The sequence below is a fragment of the Pempheris klunzingeri genome, chromosome 21, assembly GCF_042242105.1.
Source record: "Pempheris klunzingeri isolate RE-2024b chromosome 21, fPemKlu1.hap1, whole genome shotgun sequence".
Taxonomy (NCBI): domain Eukaryota; kingdom Metazoa; phylum Chordata; class Actinopteri; order Acropomatiformes; family Pempheridae; genus Pempheris; species Pempheris klunzingeri.
Genome location: NC_092032.1, coordinates 20,016,384 through 20,036,858, shown reverse-complemented (window position 1 = coordinate 20,036,858; position 20,475 = coordinate 20,016,384). Strand labels below are relative to the sequence as shown.

Below are 20,475 nucleotides of genomic sequence, written 5' to 3'. Positions count from 1 at the left end.
CAGTACTGCAACATATCATATTAGATTATCATGTTGTTTGTGTAGAAAGCAACAGTAAAAGTAAAGTGTCAAAGAAAAGTACAATATTTGCCACCAAGATGTGGTGGAGTAGAAGTATAAAGCAGCATAAATTACTCAAGTAGAGTACAAGTACCTCAAAACTGTACATAGGTACAGTACGTATAATATAATATACACACTGGTAAGAAGTACTCGGATATTTTACTACAGTAAAAGTACTAATATAAAAAAAACTACTCAAAGTGAAGGTGCTGCATTTAAAATGTTACTTTATTTAACATTTTATAATGAGGAATGAGGATGGTTTCAGGGACACTTATTTATGCTGAAAAGACAGTAAAATATACATACACCCTTTAAAGCAAGACTATGTATCTTTTGATGAACAGCAGCAACAATGGCCTCTGCTGCCACAAACGGTAATGACAGGACGCCGGCACATCTCATTCTGCTGATACCTGAGCGTTGAAGGGAGCCGCGCTATTCTAACGAGAGCAGAAATACTCCAAGAGGAACAGACGTTGACACAAGACCAGGCCGGAGAGCAAAGCTATTACAAGCCAATGCACCATCAGAACGACTCTGAAGCTGTTATTTAAGGTCAAATACTTACGAAATGTTGCTTTAATATTACACATATGCAGCACAACTTTAAATTCTCCACAACAGACCATCAAACATGAGATTATTATTATCTATTCATATATTTTCACTGAGGCTCAAGGTGGTTCAGTGGCGCTTAGAGACCCACATCAGCCAGAGTATTTATATATTAGTGAGGACCTATAGATTAAAAAACAACAGAATTTGTGAAGAAGAAGACAACAGTGCAATGTGCTGGAATAAATAAGGAATGATTTATGTAACAGGTTACTTTATATGCATGAGGTGGTTGGATATAACAGCATGTGCATAAACATATTTTAAACTGTAAAATATATAAGTCAGCATTTATTAGACTGTATCAGTTGATGTTGTGTTTAAAAGGTGCAGATTTTGGTTAGTTCCCACTTGACACAACAGCAAACCTGGGTACAGGCTGCCCAATGCGCCAGGCTTTAACAAAGAACTACAAACTACATAACAGGACTACAAAAAGCCTTTTGTCGACGTCACTAGACAACGACGGACCCGACACATGAATAAGAATATACGTCTTTACTTTTTAGAGCAGGGGAAATATAGTCAAAACTTGTGTCCCGTTCGGTGATAAACGATTGTAGACGGAATATAAACAGCAGCAGTTTGTGGTTGTTCCATAAAAAGTGTTTTACAGTCAGAAATAAATTGCATCAGCCGTTGTGAAAGGACCCCGTTTCTTTCAACGGGAAGAATCACACGAGTTGCCAACTTTGTCTTCCGTCAGCGAAAATAAATAAACATGGCCGACGTCTTGGTCTAAACACGTGCGATTTTCTCGAAACACTTAAGAACGGAAACAGCCCTTTAATGCTACAACTGACGGTTGGAAAAGAGAAACGGCGCTGTTATCGGTTGATCAGGCGTTCGCCGCAGCCACCTTCATTCCCTTTTCATTCAAGATGGCGGGTGACGAGTCTGGTACAACGCTTGGTCAGCCTCATCTGGCCAGACAAGACCTTAGTTCTCTGGTAAGTGTTTTTCTAACGGACTTTACAGCTTTCTAGTTTTATGTCGGTGGCTAACGGCCCGCCGTGAAGCCTAAACGGTGACACTGACGGTGAAAAATGCCCACGTTAACGGTCTCCGGTGCTGCGCCGCCACCACCCGGCACATGACGGCAGGCCCGGCGGGGCGGAGAGCTAAGACACCCGCTTCACTGCTAAACAAAGATTACTGTTAATTTTATCAGCATTTCAACACGATACCAACACATATTAATTCATCACATGTGTCTTCAGCGCCGTAGTTGTCTCCGGCTTTGTTACACGCCAATAATATCTGCTTAGTTATGTTTAATCATAACGTTAGCATCCTCTGCTACGTTGAAGTAAAATCTATTAAAATGTGAATGGAGTTCGTAACGGTCGCGGCAGCAGGAATGTGGAGCAGAATAATCCCTCTTTTTGGAGGTTTTCAGCTGTTTTACATCAACAGTTTATGCGGTCAGTGTGTGAAATATGTGGATATTGATGAGTGGTGGTGTTTAAGATGTTTATAATCAGTAGAAACAAATTAATGATAGACACAGAGACGACATGCCTCCTTATTTTACTCATTTATATGCTATATTCTATTACTATACTAAGTTATATTGAGCCTAAGTCAGGTAGTACTGAGTGATACTGAATCTTTGTCCCAAACATGATATACTAACAGAAAATGCCAGCAGTGTTTGTGTGTCTGTGACTTTGCCAACTCCCTTTGTTTCTATTCACCTCTGGGATTAAAGAGAGGGAGCGAGCGCTGTGAAAACCTGTCATATTCTGTGTTGTTTGTCAGTGTGATGAGTCTAATGTGAGTTGTTCTCTTGGCAGGATGTGTCTACCCTGACGCCTCTCTCCCCAGAGATCATCAGCAGACAGGCCACCATCAATATTGGTATGGGAATCAGGAATAAAGAGATCAGTTGAAGGTTGGACATGTTCTGACGCCTGTCTCCTTCTCTCACAGGCACCATCGGCCATGTGGCCCACGGAAAGTCCACAGTAGTGAAGGCCATTTCTGGTGTTCACACCGTCCGGTTCAAGAACGAGCTGGAGAGGAACATCACCATCAAGCTAGGATATGCTAACGCTAAGGTACGTGGGTAACCTGAGCTGCTCTTGTCTACCTGACCTCTGCCTGTGCTTTAATTTTGAAAGGAAATGCCTGTATCATTGGGAATTTTGCCTATTCTGACATTTTACAACCCCTAAATTAGTACAGGATCAGTTTCTCATGCATGCACATTGCATAATTAAAAAGAAATGATTTTCTTATATTATATTATATTTAATGGGATAGAAAATGACTTCTCAGTGAGCCATTAAGCTCAATGAATCACTCACATTGACATTTTGAAATGTCTGTTCATTGTTTCATACTAAATGTATAAATCTTGCATCAGATCTCAATATTTTTCTCTTTGGAAAACCCTTTTATCCACCACTGTGCTGCGATGGAGTGCATTAAAAGTGACCTTTCTGTGTTTTTGCAGGTCTACAAGCTGGATGACCCCAGCTGTCCCCGGCCGGAGTGCTACAGGTCGTGTGGCAGCAGCACACCTGATGAGTTTCTCTCAGACATCCCTGGCACCAAGGGCAGCTTCAAACTGGTCAGGTAAGCCCGAGGAGTGAGGGCGGTCACGTCCTAAAGGCACAGACTGAAGCTTTTCAATCTAGAGATTCAGCTATTAAACTCCTCATGCTGTTATTTCACACTCCAGTGGGACTGTTTCTTCTCTCTCCCAGACACGTGTCCTTTGTTGACTGTCCTGGTCACGACATCTTGATGGCAACCATGTTGAACGGAGCTGCTGTCATGGATGCAGCCCTCCTGCTTATTGGTAAGTCTCCTAACATCAGCTTGATTTGTCATTAACACCCAGCCTCTTTTAAATTTTCTAATTTTGTATTTTGTGGTCGTGTCTGTCTGACAGCGGGTAACGAGTCGTGTCCTCAGCCTCAGACGTCGGAGCACCTGGCGGCCATAGAGATCATGAAGCTGAAGCACATCCTCATCCTGCAGAACAAGATCGACCTGGTGAAGGAGAGCCAGGCCAAAGAGCAGTACGAGCAGATCCTCGCCTTCGTGCAGGGTGGGTCAGCATGAGCCTCCACGCTAAAGAACTGGGTCCATCAGGGGTTCTTTCAAAACCCAATTAAGTTTTCCTCACAAGAAAAAGGTCACATAAAGCTTCCCTCACAGAAACCTTTTCGGTTTGTGTGTGTTAACACGTTAGCGCAGCCTCAAAGCCGTCGTGAGCAACGTAGCTCAGGTGCATCTTGACTGATTTTTACTTGAAATGCACGTCGTTCGTAGCAGAAACACAGTCAAGCTGATATGTTTTGACATCAAACGCATGTATCTGGTGCAGTTTTCTTGTATTTTTTCACATCGTATATCGCAGAAAACGGAGAGATCACAATGTGATTTCCAATATGGTGCAGCCCTACTGTGAGCTGATGCTGTGTGAAATGTTTCTCCTGCAGGCACAGTGGCAGAGGGCGCCCCCATCATTCCCATCTCGGCACAGCTGAAGTACAACATTGAGGTGGTTTGTGAGTACATCGTTAAAAAGATCCCAGTGCCCGTCAGAGACTTCACCTCCGAGCCCAGACTCATCGGTAAGAACATGTATCACGGTTATTTACCCGTGCTCGTTACATTTGCATTGTTTGCTTTTGATTTTCTGCTGTGAAACCAAATGAATGCCTCGTGTGCTGCAGTCATCAGGTCTTTTGACGTGAACAAGCCCGGCTGTGAGGTCGACGACTTGAAAGGAGGCGTGGCGGGAGGAAGTATCCTGAAGGGGGTGCTCAAGGTGAGACTTGTTCCTGTGAAGTGTCGTCATGCATGTTCAGCTTCAGTGGGAATAAATATTAAACTGTGGCAGTGACGGGATGAGGTACAGTGCCTGGTTTGGCACACAGACTAATGGAGCAAGAGACTGAAAGTAAGGGCCCCGATTCTTGGCTGCTCATTCAGCCAAGAATCGATTTGGATTGTTTCTGAGTCGTGACCTTCCCAAAGGTTCACACCCCCTGAGCTGCTTACTGCAGACAGTAACTTGTACATAAATCCTATAAAGGTTAGAATCCGACGGTGCAGATGCGTCTTCACTGTCTCCATTTGTATGGATCTTAGTTTTATGGGTTTGCCTCCTACAACACACCCTGACAGTAAAAGAGTCAGTTTGGGAACTGTTGTAATGGTTAAACAGCCGTTACGCAGTTATCTACCACTGAAGGTGTGTGTGTGTGTGTGTGTGTGTGTGTTCCTCCAGGTGGGTCAGGAGATCGAGGTGCGTCCAGGTATCGTGTCCAAAGACCAGGAAGGAAAGCTGATGTGCAAACCCATCTTCTCCAAGATCGTCTCTCTGTTTGCCGAGCACAACGACCTGCAGTACGCTGCACCTGGAGGCCTTATCGGTACGTACACACACACACACACACACACACACACACACACACACACACACACACACACACACTCACTTTAACCAAGATTCATCCTTCGTGTGATTAGAAAGAAATCCCTCTTGGTTACTGAAAATGAGAAGAGTGTGTAGAAGAGTGGGGAAATTCCAAACTCAATTAAGTTTTTAGCTCTAATTTTCACAAACTAGTAAACTTTCTTGGACTGTAACAAAAAAAACCTTTGACTTTGAATTATTTAATGACAGAAAAACACAGTGAGCCGTGAGTCCACAAACTGAGCGTCTGTCAGCTGTGCTTCTAGGGATTGATCATCATCAGTTCTGCTTATTGGTTTGATTCTTATCGACTCCCTCTATAGATTCAGCAGCTGCAGCAGAATAACACACAGCAGCTTCACCTTGTTCTTGGGAAGCAGCAGCAGCCAAACTCCTGCCTAACTTTTACTCTGCTCTGCCCATCCACGTCCCGTACGGACATTATAACAGCCAGATGGATCAGACAACTCTGAGACCGTTCTAGGTTCCCATCCCTTTGGTTAATGTCGTTTTTACCTGCGTTGCTATGGTCACAGTGACCTGTTGGCTTCATGACGACCTTCTGACCTCAAACTGAAAACGATTAAACGAATCAACTCGAGACAAAATGGAACTCATCAAAAACATTTGACGCACTGAACATGTGGTGCAGACAGACAGCCGGACGTCAGGTGAATCTGTGTTTGCGTGCAGGTGTGGGCACTAAGATCGACCCGACGCTGTGCCGGGCGGACCGTATGGTCGGCCAGGTGCTGGGCGCCGTCGGAGCGCTGCCAGAGATCTTCACCGAGCTGGAGATCTCCTACTTCCTGCTCAGGAGGCTGCTGGGAGTCCGCACGGAGGGAGACAAGAAGGCTGCCAAGGTGAGACGGGCATCATGGGAAATGTAGTCCCTCTGAAGTCTGAGAGGATTAATGTTAAACCGGAGAGCTAGCATGTAGAGGTCTTCCAGGAGGTTCTGTGTGCTGTTAAACTCATCGCTCATCGTGTTATTTCAGCTGTCCGTTATCTGTTTGTGCCTCCGCAGGTCCAGAAACTGTCGAAGAACGAGGTGCTGATGGTGAACATCGGCTCGCTGTCGACAGGCGGCCGCGTCAGCGCCGTCAAGGCCGATCTGGCCAAGATCGTCCTCACCAACCCGGTCTGCACAGAGGTCGGAGAGAAGATCGCTCTGAGCCGACGTGTGGAGAAACACTGGCGGTGAGCATCAGGGGGTCAAACTGACCAACCAGCCATCATGACGAAGCTTTCTTCAGGTTTTTGTTTGGAAAAATGACTTATCAGGGAAATCATGTTCATTTTATTGCTCTCACCTGTTGGTTGGTTTTAATTAACTTATTGGGATCCTCATTAGCTGTTCACAGGAACAGGAAAGAGGTGTCGTAGTGTGAAGAAACAATCGAGTCACCGCAGCAGTTTAAACGTAGTTTGATTATAAAGACACAGCCAGTGTAATTCCACTACTTTTGGCAGTAACTAGTAATCTAATTACTTGTGTGATTACAATGACTGAGGGCTCGTTACTTTGACCGTCGGCGACCGTCGAACTCATTCGTCTCCGTCCCAGCTCACTGGAGTATCACTGAAGTCTCTCTTCCCTCTTTTCCTCGTGTTCATCGACACGAACAGGAGTCGACTTGTCTTGTACGTTGACATTTCTTTGTGGATCAGGTGACGTGTGGCTCACTGACGTAGTTTTGAGACAAAGTTCAGTGATTCACACACCTGTAACTACCGCTCGGTGTCTGTCTTCTTTGGTGGAGCAGCGAAAAACCGTCTGTGTCGCGTTCAGGGACATTTTAACATCATGGACGACTGGAGGTTCACCTCCGATGTAGAAAAAAGACTTGAACTTTGTTAAAGCAGTAAATAAACACAAGAAACACACTTTAAAGAGAAGAAATAGAAGATGAAGCTTCTTTTGGACACGTTTAGAAGCATGAAAACCACCAAAATCTGAGCAGGTCAACTGATCAGCCAAGCGAAACGCTCCGCTTCTGAGGGTTTTACATCCTCGCTGAGGACGGAGCAAAACTGGACGTTCCCGGTGGGTTTTCAGGGTCAGAAACGGAGCCGGCACGGATCTTTAGCGGAGCGCCGAGCCGCCTCTGGGACGCTCTACTGCTCTACTGCCTTTTTGTTGTGAAACAAATGCTGTCGTCCCTTACAGTGTCACAGCAACACCTAAATAATCTGTACATCAATCGAGAATCGATACAGATAATTAAACTTATCAGCTAATCACTCTTATCTGTAGAAACTGTTGTTCGGTTGCTTTTGAGAGATTTTCACTGAGTTCTTTTATTGATTAGAAAGAAAACGACTGCACATCAAACCGTCTTCATGTTGGCGTCTAATTGGCTTCTTCTTTTCCTTCCTGGCAGCCTGATTGGATGGGGGCAGATCAGGAGGGGCGTGACCATCACACCCACAGTGGACGATGACTGAGGAGACGCAGGGTGGGGGGGGATTAAAATCAGGACGTCACCGTAGCAACGCTGGACATCACAACCATTACAGTCGTATTGGCTTTTTCTTTTGTTGTTTTTTATTTTTTCCACTAAGAGGAAGGAAGGGAGCAGGACAGGACACGCCGGTGGTTTAAAGATGCTTTCAAAGACGCCTCCTCCCTCTGCTCCTCTTCCTCGGCGGCGACGACGACGAGAAGGTCCGGTGTTTTTTCGCTGCAGACGGAGGGGAGGGGGGAGGAGAGGAGGCCCTTTAGACTATCAAAACAATCCTCCGCCGTCCGAGCGAGGCCGGAGGCTCATTCAGTACAGAAGTGCTCCTGTACTGTCCACAGATTTCTGTCACACCTAATAATAAAATAAATTTGGAAGAAATGCACTCGTGTCTGAGGTCCGTTTGTCAGCTCTCATTTTGCTGCAGTTAAATCCAGATAAACAAAACTTTAGATGGTCAAAATGATTTAATAAGAAGAAGCAACTTTTACTTGTAAGGAGAGAAAAAGGTTTAATAATTTAAAGTAAAGCAAGATTCTTAGTTACAGCTTCTCAAATGTGAGGATTTGCTGCTTTTCTTTGTCCCATGTGGAAGTAAACTGGATGTCTGGGTTTTTGACAGTTTGTCAGACAAAACAAGTAATTTATTTTCCTGTTTTCTGACATTTAACAGTGAGATTAAAAATATATTTAAATATTTGACCATTTATACAACACAAGGTATCATCTTTACCAAATCATTAATGGATTAGTGCAGAAAATACTCTACACGTGCTGCTATTGATGGTAAGAATTATCTCTGCAGCCCAGTTTGTTTAATGTGATTCTATTTATTTCTAATGCTTTCGTTATATTGTGAAATGTGTCTACTGTCAGTGAAATCTGACACTAATGCAACAGCTCCATAATAAGGCCTCCTCCATGAAGGTCACAGTGTTCTCTGTGTGTGCAGATGCACCTGTGTGATTGGCTGCTGACTGATTCAGTAATAAAATGCAGTATTTTTACTTTTAACAGATTTTCTACGCTATAGTCCTACTACTTTCATTTAAATCAAATATCAGAGTGTTCCCTCCACTGCTGCTAATCTATCGGCTGCTGTAAATTAGTAAAAGATGACCGTGAGAGCAAATAAATCCTCGTGCAGAGTGATGCTAACATTTACCGAAGGTGTTCCGGGATCACACTTCCGGGATCATCCACCTGACGAGCGCGAGACCTGACGTCATGTAGGTGTTAAAACTGAGAGCCGAACAAAAGTCAGAGAGCTGCTGAGAGTAACGACGGAGCTGCAGGTGTGATTTAGTGCAGGAGGTCACCGTTTTTTTCTTTTTTGTTTTAGCTCCAAACAAAATGGTCCCTGAACGCATCACCGGTGGGACACACTCCGGGTTTTGATTTTTTATTCTTAGTTTTATCATCGTTTCTTTGTTTGGGTTTATTCTGGAGCTCAACTCTTCAAACATGGAGTCTGCAGGTGAGATGAAAACTACTGATGAGAAGAATTTCACTAAAGAAAATGTGCACAATTGTGAACACACGACATTTAATCAGGTGCAAATTTGAGGTTCTTCTACTTGAATATTTCCAATTTATGCCACTTTTAATGTCCATCTAAGAGGGAATTATTGCTCCTGTTACTTCTCCACATTTGTCTGACAGCTTTAATTGATTTACAGATTAAGATTTTTGCATAAAAACACAAGAATAGTTTATAAAATATGTTTTGCCTCAAATAAACAACCCAACAGTGAAGTGTAGTTACATTCTTCTCATTTTTAATTATTAACTTTTAAATGTAATGCTGCTCCTGTTTGTTAATCAGAGTAACACTTAAGTCTTTTCTTATAATAAACTGGTGAAATGACCTTTTATTTCCCATTCTAGGGGTTTATGAAGAACATAATGTTCTCTGAAAGCAGTCATTTACACTTAGAGGACATTTATTGGAAACATTTAGTGGCTGTTTTCTCAAAAATTAAACATTTATAACCCTGTAAACTCTTCATTACTAGAGACTCCATGACGCAACACGATTACACCTAATTTAAAGGAGAAAGTTAAGGGCATTTAAAGGGCAACACGGTGACCTTTTCAGAGGTTGTTTTCTGCCTGTCGTTGGTCAGATGGTCAGCGTGGGCGGGACGGCGGCAGTCAGAGGCGTTCCCCTCTCGACGTCATCATGAGCCAGATCCGCAGGAAACGCACGGCGTCAGACAGGAAGCCGCTGGGACGCTTCCTGTCCTGGACCTCGGAGCGGACGGGGATCCCTGAGGATGGAGAGGCGGAGGGCCGGGAGGAGAGGGGCCCGAGCTCAGGTGAGCGGGGCGGTTTGTTTTTAGACAGACTTGGAAAAATGTGAACTAATCCTTTAACACCTGCCATTTTTTTGAAAATGATCCACAGAGAAAGAAAGGGAGGATGTTAAAGGGATAGTTTGGACATTTTGAAGTGGGGCTATATGAGGTCTTTATCCACCCCCAGATACATAATAACCAATAATAAGCCACCAGACTCCATTGGAAAAAAGGGTAATTTTAGCTTGTGGAGCACAGGTGTTGCTGCCTCGGCTGATTAACTAACCATTTAAAGGTGCAGTCAGGGGGTAATTAGTGGCATCTAGCAGTAAGGGTGCAAATACAACCAGCTGAATCCCCCCTCGCCTCACCCCTCCTTTCCCAAGCGTGTAGGAGAACCTACGGTGGCCAGCGAGGACTCACGCTATCAGGCTTTTGTTGTGCTAACTAATAAGTCTGATTCTCTATTTGTTACAACACTAAATGGTCTTGCTCTTCTTTCTTTGTGATAAAACACCACTGTAAACATAATTGTTTTCTTAAATCCTACAGACTGCACCTTTTTTAAAACACACAAGTCACACAACAACACAGGCAAAGCTCCTGTGTTCTGCAAGGTAAAATCAGTGTTTTTGTCAATGGAGTCTGGTTGGTTTGAAGAAAGCAAAGAGATGGAGAGAGCAGCTTCAGTTCCCCGTCACAAAGCTGCTCTCCCTTTTAAAATAACAAACGAGGTAACAAAAACGAAGCCTCGTTCGGCTCGGCGTGTCTGTATCATGTGCTGTGTGTGCTTCAGGTGTTGCTGAGGCGGCAGACGGCGGCTGGGGTCGACTCTGTGTTTTCCTGCAGAGGCTGGGGAAGAAGGCGGACAGCAGGAGCCTGGGCCTGGCTCACTGTGACCTCACTGCCACAGACCTGCTGGAGTTAGGTGGCTGCACTTGGATTACTAAGATTGTTGAGTTCACAGTTTCACTGACACCTGTCCAGTTTTGGGGCTGTTTGCACACCTGCCCTCCCATCGTGTTTCGGGGGCGTCGCCTACAGTATGCTAATAACTGTTCTCGTCTCCCCCTCCCTCCCTCCCTCCCTCAGCGACGCTGCTCCAGTTCCTCCCCCAGCTGGAGGAGGTGGACGTCTCCTGGAACGAGCTGCTTGGCGGCTGTCTGGGCGCGCTGACCTCTCACCTCCAGCATGTTGGTGGGATCAGAGCGCTGAGGCTGTGCAGCTGCAGGCTGAGCGCCGACGACGTGGCGGCACTGGGTGGGTCCTCGTTATGTCCGTTTTTTAATTAGAAGCCTGGAAGCTGCACGCAGGTCGATTTGTGAGCAGTCGGAGCTTGTTAGGTGTCAGGGATCAGCTGAATTCAAGAGAGCTGATGTGTTTTCTCTACGTTTCTTTACTTCTGTCTGCAAAATATGATTCAATAATCAATTAATCATCGTTTTTTCAGCAAAAATACCAAACAGGACCTCGTCCCTGCTTCCTTATTGTGAGCTTTGCTGCTTTTCTTTGTCTTATTTGATAATAACTGACTATCTTTGAGTTTTGGACTGAAATCATTCAGTGTGAAGACTTGAGTGCAACAACCAATTAATCAATTTATTGAGGAAATTGTCAGCAGATTAATAAATAATGCGTGTTGGCAGCTCCCAAAGACTCATGGGAGATGTTGTTTTCGTGATTATGATTAAATGATGTTTACATTTTTCCAGCCAGGACAGAAACAGAAATCTTCTATAATAGAATTTAATTTAATAATCAATTAATCATTTAAGTTACTTCCTCAAACCTTTTGATGGTAGTAAACTACATATATTTGTATTTTCAGACCTAATGATTGATCGATAATAACTGCCAGTAACGATTAGATCTACAAACAGTTTTCAGTTCCAGTGTGTTTGCGTAGGTGAAGCTCTCGGCTGCGTCCCTCTCTTGGAGATCCTCGATCTGTCCTGGAACAACGGCGTAGGAGGCGGCGCTTTGCAAGGCCTGCTGGGTAATCTCCCCCCACCGCTGAGGGAGCTCCACCTGGTGTCCTGCCAGCTGACTGCAGCTGATGCCACCATACTGGGTAACGGCAGCCTCACTCATCTGTATCAGACTTCCTACATTACCCAGAATGCCCCTGGAGAACATCAGTGTGTCGCGTCCGTCCCTCTCAGGAGGAACGGTGTCGGCTCTGCCCGGCCTCTCGGTGTTGGACGTCTCCTGTAATCCTCGGCTCGCACAGGAAGTGGATGGCGGCGGCTTCAGAGATCTGGTGTCCTCTCTCTCCCACGCCGCCTCCCTCACCACGCTTCGATTGCAGGCCTGCGGCGTGACGACGGGCGGCCTCGATGCCCTCGGTAGGAGATCTGCTGGTCTTTGTGCCTCCACTTTCTCCTCTTTGAGTTTTATCCCCCTTTTACTTCTTCCACGCATCAGATCACACCTGCCCTTTAAATGGCCATAACTCCCATGATTCTTAGGTACTGAGTCCCACCATCCTTTTACAAACTCCTCAGGCTTCAAACTGCTCGTCTCAGTTTCAAAGACTTGAGAAATGCTATCACCTAAACTGTCCTCTCCTTTATCTGCCCTATCTTAACTTAAAGGTGCAGTGTGTAGAATTTAGGGAGATGTACTATCAAAGATATCCCATCCTTGTGTTTCTACAGTAGCCCAGAATGGACAATTGTATTACCAGAACAATATTTGCGCTGCATTTTTCACAGAACTTGAGTCTTTTTTTGTTTTCCTTTTTTGCACTCCTCAAAACCACCAGACTCCATTGACAAAACCAGTAATTTTACCTTGTAGAACGCAGGAGTTGCTGGTCTACCGCTGCCTCTTTTGGTTTGTGTGATGTCTGTGTTTTTAAAGGTGCAGTCTGTAGGATTCAGGAATGTAATATCCATAACAATGTCTTCATTAGTGTAAGATGATTGAGTTCTTTGTATCTACAGAGGGAGTGGGGTCCTCTTTCTTTCATGGCGGAGTCCGCCATGTTGCATCGCCGTGTTTCTACAGTAGCCCAGAATGGACAATTGTATTGTACCATATCTGCACCACTTTACTTTGCGTCAGGCAGCACTTTCCACAGAACTGAAACTGTTTTCTCTTCCTCATCGCTCTCTTCAAAGCCACCAGACTCCATTGAGAAAAACACTCATTTTAGAGTCGCTAGTCTGGTTTGGCAGTGCAGTCTGTAGGATTTAAGGTGATCGATTAGCAAAAACAGACTGATATTCACAGATTAGCTTCACTGTGACGCCATAATGTTCAGCAGAAACACTTTTCTGGACGATAACTCAAGAACAGAAGGGAGACTGTGACCATATTTCACATGTGGTCCGATTCTGAATCGGTGACTCTGATCTCCGGTCTGAACAAACATGGATGGAAATTCTAGTTTATACCCCAATTTAGGATTTCTAACCGAGGAAATTCTTTAGTTTGGGCGTCCTGTCACAGCTGAATTTGTATCCTGAGATGAGATTGTTCCTTAAATGCAGGTAGGAAACAGAAGTGAGCTAAAAGGAAAAAACTACCTACTACCTAACGACCCCCCCCCCCAATCCTGCAGGTGGTTCGCTCCGCTGCCTCCCCTCCGTGCGAGAGTTGGACCTGTCCTGTAACAAAAGTCTGGCTGGAGGACTGGACCGCCTCACCCTGCACCTGGCTCACCTCTCACACCTGGAGAGCCTCGACCTCCACCTCTGCAGTCTCACACACACCGACCTGAAGGCCCTGAGTGAGTGAGTGTGTGTGTGTGTGTGTGTGTGAATCTCAAACGTCAGACTGGACTGAGCTGCTGTGAGCTCCCTCGGTCACATGACTCCTTGTCTCCAGTCCAGGTGCTTCCCTCTCTGACGGCGCTGACGGACCTCGACGTGTCGTCCAATAAGGAGGCGGGGGGCGTGGTCCACCCGCTGGTCTCCGCCCTCCCTCTGACACAGATGAGGCGGCTGCCGCTCAACAGCTGCGGCCTGAACGACGAGTCCTTCACTGCCCTCGGTACACACGTGCTGCTCTGCTACTGCTGAAAGTACAAGTACTGCGATACGTGTACTGCAAGAGTAGAAGTATTCTGTCTGTGCACGTCAGTAAAAGTGGGTCCATTTATCATTTAACTTGGGTAAAAGTGCAAAGATATTAGTAAACAATGTATTTAAAGTATCACCAGTTAATTGTTATACATTATGATATTGGTGTATTACTACTGATGTAGTAGTACTGATTACAGGTCTTCAGTAGTACATAACAAATATTTATATATAAGACGCTCACATGTTTATTATGGAAGATTGTGATCCTCAAAATGTAGCAGTCAAACGTATTAAAGCACAGTTTTTAATTCTAAAATGGGAATACTCAAGAACTAGGAGCTCAGAATTGGATTGAAGTACACTACTGCCTCTGAAATGAAACGCTTTATAAACCCAATAAGCCATTTTTTATTTTTATTTTTGAAGAGGAGACCCTCAAAAAGGGAAGGGAGGACGTTCTTCCATTTGATGGATTTCAAATCGTTGCATCTGATGCAGTTTCTTTATCTAAAGATTATTATTATTATTATTATTATAGGCATATTTTGTCCATATGTGTCCCAGGCTGGTGTATGTCAGATATCCTCAGTGTGTGTGTGTGTGTGTGTGTGTGTGTGTGTGTGTGTGTGTGTGTGTGTGTGTGTGTGTGTGTGTGTGTGTGTGTGTGTGTCTCAGCTCTGGCCGTGCCGTACCTGCGCAGCGTCGATGTCTCCTGGTGCAAAGTGGTTGGCGGCCGTTTAGCGCTGCTCCTGGACGCTTTGCAGCCGTCAGTCATCCTGGAGCTCCGCCTCAGCAGCTGTGAGCTCACCAGTGATGACCTGTGTCACCTAGGTAACACACACACACACACACACACACACACAGTTTCACAAGATGGATTTTGACAGCAGATGAAGATGAGAGAGACTTTTGTTTATTGATCTATATCCCACACTGGAGACCGAAAAGGTGCAGAAATAAAGTGTCAGCAGCAGAATTAGTGCAAAAACAAGGAATATAACAATAAAAGTATGACAGACTATAAAATGTCTGGTGACTCTAAAAGGCTTCAGATTTCCAAAAAGATTTTTAAAGAAACCGTGTAGAAGAAGTGTTTTACCTGCAGGTGTGTTTTGAACCTCAGAGATCTAAACAGCGTCTTCAGTGATGACTGTTTTTCTTCATCTGAACATCTAACTAGTTTCTTTTTCTTCAGGTTTTCACTTAATCCTGAAGTTTCATCGATCTTTTCTTTGTCTGTTCGGCTTTAGTAACTGATCAGTGCCAACATTAGCAGAACTCACAGCTCGGCCGACCCTCTGCTCTCCACCACTTGTGATTATTCCCTCACTGCTTTACCTGAAATGTTGTGGAGGAAAAGTAGAAAGTCCCCTGAAATGGGAAAACTCAAGTAAATGACCACCTCTGCTGTATTATTGATTATTATTGGTCATTATTGATCACTGATCGGTGCTCCATCTGTGTCCGTAGCTGCCGTGTGCAGGCGTGGCTGTCTGTCCTCCCTGCGGGTGTTGGATCTGTCCTACAACGGCTCGGTGGGCGACGACGGCTGGTCGGCCCTGCTGGCAGCAGGAGGCCTGGGCTCTCTGGAGGACGCCGACCTCAGCCTGCGACCTTCGACCTCCGCTCCCTGCTCGGCCCGGCTGCCGGCGCTGCTCGCCGCTCTGCCTCGGCTGCCCGCCCTGACTCGGCTGGCGGTGCGGCGGTGGACGATCGGCGCCCGGGACGGACAGCAGCTGAGCCACTGCCTGAGGAAGAGGAGCGTCCTGCTGGAGTGGGATCCCCCAAATAAAGAGGCGGAGTCATCGTTTAAGGCGGCCAATCAGGAGAGTCCGGAGGAGAGTCGCCCTGAAGAGTAGGAAGTGAAAAACCACTCATTCAAACACTGATGGTTTTCTAATATTCTGATCAACAGTTCTTTGACTTAAAGCACGATAAAACAAATTGTCTCATATCAGACGAAGAAAATCTTGAAAAATACTCAAATTTGACAAAATGTTTTGGAAAAATCTTTTTTTTCTTCTGTTTTTACATGTTGTTTAGTTTTTGTTTTTACATGTGAAGACCTAAAGAGCAGAACACCAAACATAAACGAAGGGAGAAATCCTTGTTTACATCGAGTTACGGTACTGATATCATGTCACCTGATGTGATGTCTTGTGAGTTAAGAGCAAGTCTTTAAATGTGGAGTGATTCATGTTCATGTCCCCCAGATAATTTTATAAAACCTAATTTTACAGCAGGCTAATTAACATATTTAAAGGAGAAAGAAAAAAGTCTTTGTACAACAAAACCTACAACTTTGAATGATTTAAGACTGCCACCTTCTACATTTATGCTCAGGTTCTTATGAATGCACAAAACATGTACATGTACATAGACAAATAAATAATAATGATCAATAATATAAGACATTGTGGTATAATTAAAAGAAAATCACACAGACAACAGTTTATTGTTCAGAAATGTTTTTATCACCACAGGTTTGAGAGTTCATGACGACACACTTAACACGTTTGCATTGTTTTATTTTGTTTTTAAGTCTCTTTTGAATTCAGTTTTTAAAGGTTAATTTTTAAACCTGGAGCCTTGTTTGATCCACTGACAGGCTCAGAGTGTTATTCTAAGTGTGTGACAGCATCATGGAAAGGATCCCTACAGAGAGAGACCTGGAAGATCCTTTTGGTTTAACCACAAACAGCACACACACCAGACTACATTGATAAAAACTGTTATTTAACACAGGTGTTGCTGGTCTGTGGCTGCCTCGATCAGTTGGCTTGTTTGTGTTATTGTGTGACTTCAGTGTTTTTAAAAGGTTTGTTTGGATTCAACACAATACATGTGTAACGCATAATAACACAAACAAACTAACTGATTGAGGCCAGCAACTACCGTGCTGTACAAGGTAAAATCCCTGTTTTAGTGAATGTAGTCTGGTGTGTGTGCTGTTTGTGGTTAAACCAAAAGGATCTTCCAGGTCTCTCTCTGTAGGGATCCTTTCCATGATGCTGTCACACACTTAGAATAACACTCTGAGCCTGTCAGTGGATCAAACAAGCTCTTTTAGTGGACCTACTGTGATCAGGTGCCAGTGGAGGCAATAAACTGGACCGATTCCAAAATTTTTGTACCATTTTAAACTCTGGTTTAAAAATACCAGCATTGTCCTTTAATTGTGTTGGTGGATGTGAGGAGGTTTTGAGGCTCAGCAGGACTGCAGGGGAACAAGCTGCTGACCCTCAATGTGCAGCAGGACGGTGGAGTCCTTTCATGGTGCTGTGTGTCCTGTCATAGCGTCTCCTCAAACTGTGGAAGGCCTCAGCCAGAAACACCCGACCGTCCACCTCGTACGCGCTAACATCCGTGTTCCCCGGAGGCAGGCGGCCGCTGGCGATCAGCTCTCTGAAGGCCTGAAGGGGAGAGCTTGATTTGGTATCTGCTGCAGTTCAGCGAGGACGTGTAGAAGGTGTAGGGTGTTACCTGACAGACGGGCTCCTCCAGGCGGTTTCCCCAGATGTACATGTGGTCCAGGGTTGTGTTCACTGTCATAGCCTGAGCCAAGGACAGCAGACCCTCCGTCCTGATGTTGTTACTAATGACAGACAACCTGACAGACAGACAGACAGACAGACGCAGTGTCTGTATGCCTCGTGTAAACACTCCCACCTGCTCCAGTGGGGTCTGATTATAGTACCAATTAGTCGATCGACCAAAAACTAATCAGCAGCTTGTTTGATAATCCACTAATTTAAGTCCTTTAAGTGAAAATTCCCCAAATTTTACTCTCCCAGGTTCAAAGAATAGATTAAACTAGTTATTGAGAAAAGAGTCTGCAGATTAATCAGTAACAAAACTTAATGATTAGATAACTCAGTGATCCAACAGTGTAAAATATGTAAAAAATCCTCATCTGTCCTGAAAATTCTTTGATTAGTGGATATTTTCTCTTTGGATCTCTAAAAATCCTTAAATAAGAAACTGGATACTGAAATATATGAACTGCTGGACACCTTCAAACCCAGATGAATAAAATGCTGGCTACTGTACGATGTTTGTCTGAGTGTGTTGGACTCACTCTCTCAGGGCGCAGCCTGGCCACGCGACGGCCTCGCTCAGGCACACGGCACCTTCATCTTCAATCCGATTGGCCGACAGATCTACGATCTCCAGGGTCGGGTTCTGCTTCAGCACCGCGGCTAGATGACGCACGCCGTCACGAGTCACACGGTTACTGCGGAAGACGAGATCAAGAGGTGGTAGAGGAGACGGAGGGAGTAATGGATGCTGATGGTTTCACTGCATCTGTCCGGAGGAGCGTGAGGATTTAACGAAGGTACTTGTTCCTACCAGCGCAGATCCAGGTAGCGCAGGCTGCGGTTGAGCCACAGGCCTTGGGTCAGCCTCTCCATCCCGGTGTCAGTCAGCCCCATCTTCCCCAGGTGGAGCTCCACCAGGCTGCCGTTCACTGCCAGCATCTGAGAGAAGTGCGTCGCCCACTCCTCCTGCCAGATACAGAGAGCTTCAGTCACATTTGATGGGTAATACGAGGCCGGTCACACCTGAAACCAAGGAAAGAGGCTCTAAAACCAGATCCATACTTGGATAATACACCAGTGTGTTTGTACCTGGTGGCTGAAGAGCAGCGGCCGGCTGACGTCGACAGAGCAAAGAGTCTTGTTGCTTTTCAGCACGATGGCAAGTGCCACCACACTCTGAGTGGCCTGCAGGGACAGAGGCAGCGTCTCAGAAACTGGCCCCAAATGCTGCTGGGAAACCTGACAGCCGGCTTACCGCAGAAAAATGAACCCCCCGAGGCTCTGCAAACTAGAGAAGTTAAAAAGGTGTGTGTGTGTTTACCAGGTCACAGTCGGCCACCTCCAGCTCCTTCAGGGTGGTGTTCACCTGCAGCATGCGGGCCAGGTGCATGGCTCCTCTGTTGCCGATCTTATTACCTGACAGTCTGAGAGAGAGCAAGGTGCTGTTACACTGCAGAGGGAGACAGAGGAAGGAGAGAGAGAGAGACATTCAAAATCTTGGGGCAAATCTAAAGCCTGATGTATCTTCTTCCAACTTACACACATCGTATTTAGACTCAATCCCACACACACACTGTCCTGCTGCCCCAAATACGCACTAGACCAGCAAAAGATTTGCTTCTTCAGTTGGAACCAAATAGGCTTGGAGCTGACAAGGAAGGCAGGAAGTCTCAGACACGACGAAAACATGGTTGCACCCCGGTGTTAATTTGGGCCTGTAGATACTAGTGTTGTGTGTGTGTGTGTGTGTGTGAGAGAGAGATGAATGTGAACCTGCAGGCTGTTGGCGAGAACTTCAGCTCCGTCTGTGTGGATGTCGTTGAACGTCAGGTCCAGAGAGCGCAGCGCTGAGCCGTCCTGCTCAGTGGAAAACAAACTTAAACCACCACTGGAACATGAATATGAAATATGATAAACCCTGTTACCTGCTTACCTGTAAGAAGTCAGCCAGATGTCCAACCCCTTCATCTGTTATGTTATTGTACCCGACATCAAGACCTGCTGGTACGGGGAAAAAGGGTTTAAAGTTGTTAAAAATGTTCCTAGTTAAGGTGTTTGCCTAAACCTGAGTGCTCACCTGTCACACACCTGTTGTTTCTCAGACATGTGGAGAGAGCGAGAACGTCTCCGTCATCAAGCCGCTGAACGCGTCTCAGGAGGTTGTTTCCTGCCAGCTTTAAGGTGACGTCCCTGCCACACACACACACACACACACACACACACAATGATCAAACACTGCAGAGGGTCTAAGGTGTGACCTGTGAACACACCACCATTGTTATTACGAAGGAAATAACACAAATGGACTGCAGGTAATCAAGTAGTAATCATTGTTGGTTGAAGTGGAGCTAATTTAACTACTTTATTTAGCTTAATTTGTAACAATGCAACTTTTAAAAATATTTTTTGATCATGTTTTGTAGTAAAATCTTTATCAGCAATGTAACTGTCAACTATAACTGTCAAATAGTGGAGTAAAAACCCAAATATCTGCCTCTGAAATGCAGTTATACGAATATAAAGTAGCAGAAAATGTAAATACTCAAAAACCTCTAACTTTTTTTAACAGTATAATATTGCTACTTAAATGCAGTACTTATGATAGTACTGTCAAAATACTTTTACTTATTTCTACTACTAAAGTAAAACTTTGAATGCAGAATAAGTAATGGAGACAATGAAAATCTCCACATCAGTTAGTAGCACCTGAAGGCATCATTAGCTCCGAAAGCTAGCTTAGCTTCATCTCGACAGTTCTCATCATTATTGGTTAAAATGTCAACTTTAACCCGCTTCACTTTACATTTGGCCACTTACTCCGCTGCCGTCGTCTCTTCTAACACTTGTAAAATGTGCGTATTAATTTTAAACTCGTGTTCTGCGCAAACAGAAGCGTAAAACTCTGACATTTTCCCGCTAGCAGCCATCGCTATGGCTGTAACTGAGTTTGGGGTTTCTATGGCAACAAAGGCAGGATGGCGTCGCGTAAAGGACAAAAAAGAGAAAACGGTCAAAAACGCAAAATTTAAATTC

At 44.9% G+C, this 20,475-nt stretch overlaps 3 protein-coding genes across 3 annotated transcripts; 2 read left to right on the top strand and 1 right to left on the bottom strand.

Moving 5' to 3' along the window:
* The first annotated feature begins 1,541 nt into the window (after positions 1–1,541).
* On the top strand, positions 1,542–7,959 carry eif2s3 (eukaryotic translation initiation factor 2, subunit 3 gamma). The gene is made up of 12 exons (XM_070852985.1): positions 1,542–1,631; positions 2,478–2,541; positions 2,614–2,741; positions 3,140–3,261; positions 3,393–3,487; positions 3,581–3,739; positions 4,134–4,268; positions 4,371–4,465; positions 4,928–5,072; positions 5,810–5,979; positions 6,144–6,316; positions 7,501–7,959. Exons 1-12 carry the CDS (start codon positions 1,563–1,565, stop codon positions 7,562–7,564), a joined length of 1,419 nt encoding a protein of 472 aa, XP_070709086.1. The 5' UTR covers positions 1,542–1,562; the 3' UTR covers positions 7,565–7,959.
* Positions 7,960–9,007: 1,048 nt separating this feature from the next.
* lrrc31 (leucine rich repeat containing 31) lies at positions 9,008–16,109 on the top strand. Its single transcript, XM_070852984.1, has 10 exons — positions 9,008–9,055; positions 9,705–9,896; positions 10,672–10,803; positions 10,968–11,135; positions 11,782–11,946; positions 12,038–12,220; positions 13,441–13,608; positions 13,707–13,871; positions 14,579–14,734; positions 15,374–16,109. The coding sequence occupies exons 1-10, from the start codon at positions 9,043–9,045 to the stop codon at positions 15,760–15,762; spliced, it is 1,731 nt and encodes a 576-aa protein (XP_070709085.1). The 5' UTR covers positions 9,008–9,042; the 3' UTR covers positions 15,763–16,109.
* A 1,023-nt stretch (positions 16,110–17,132) lies between these two features.
* On the bottom strand, positions 17,133–20,351 carry lrrc34 (leucine rich repeat containing 34). Its single transcript, XM_070852992.1, has 10 exons — positions 20,260–20,351; positions 19,520–19,632; positions 19,376–19,440; positions 19,216–19,299; positions 18,764–18,892; positions 18,532–18,627; positions 18,254–18,408; positions 17,982–18,137; positions 17,387–17,513; positions 17,133–17,316 (listed from the first exon to the last, which is right to left on the bottom strand). The coding sequence occupies exons 1-10, from the start codon at positions 20,349–20,351 to the stop codon at positions 17,146–17,148; spliced, it is 1,188 nt and encodes a 395-aa protein (XP_070709093.1). The 3' UTR covers positions 17,133–17,145.
* Positions 20,352–20,475: the final 124 nt, after the last annotated feature.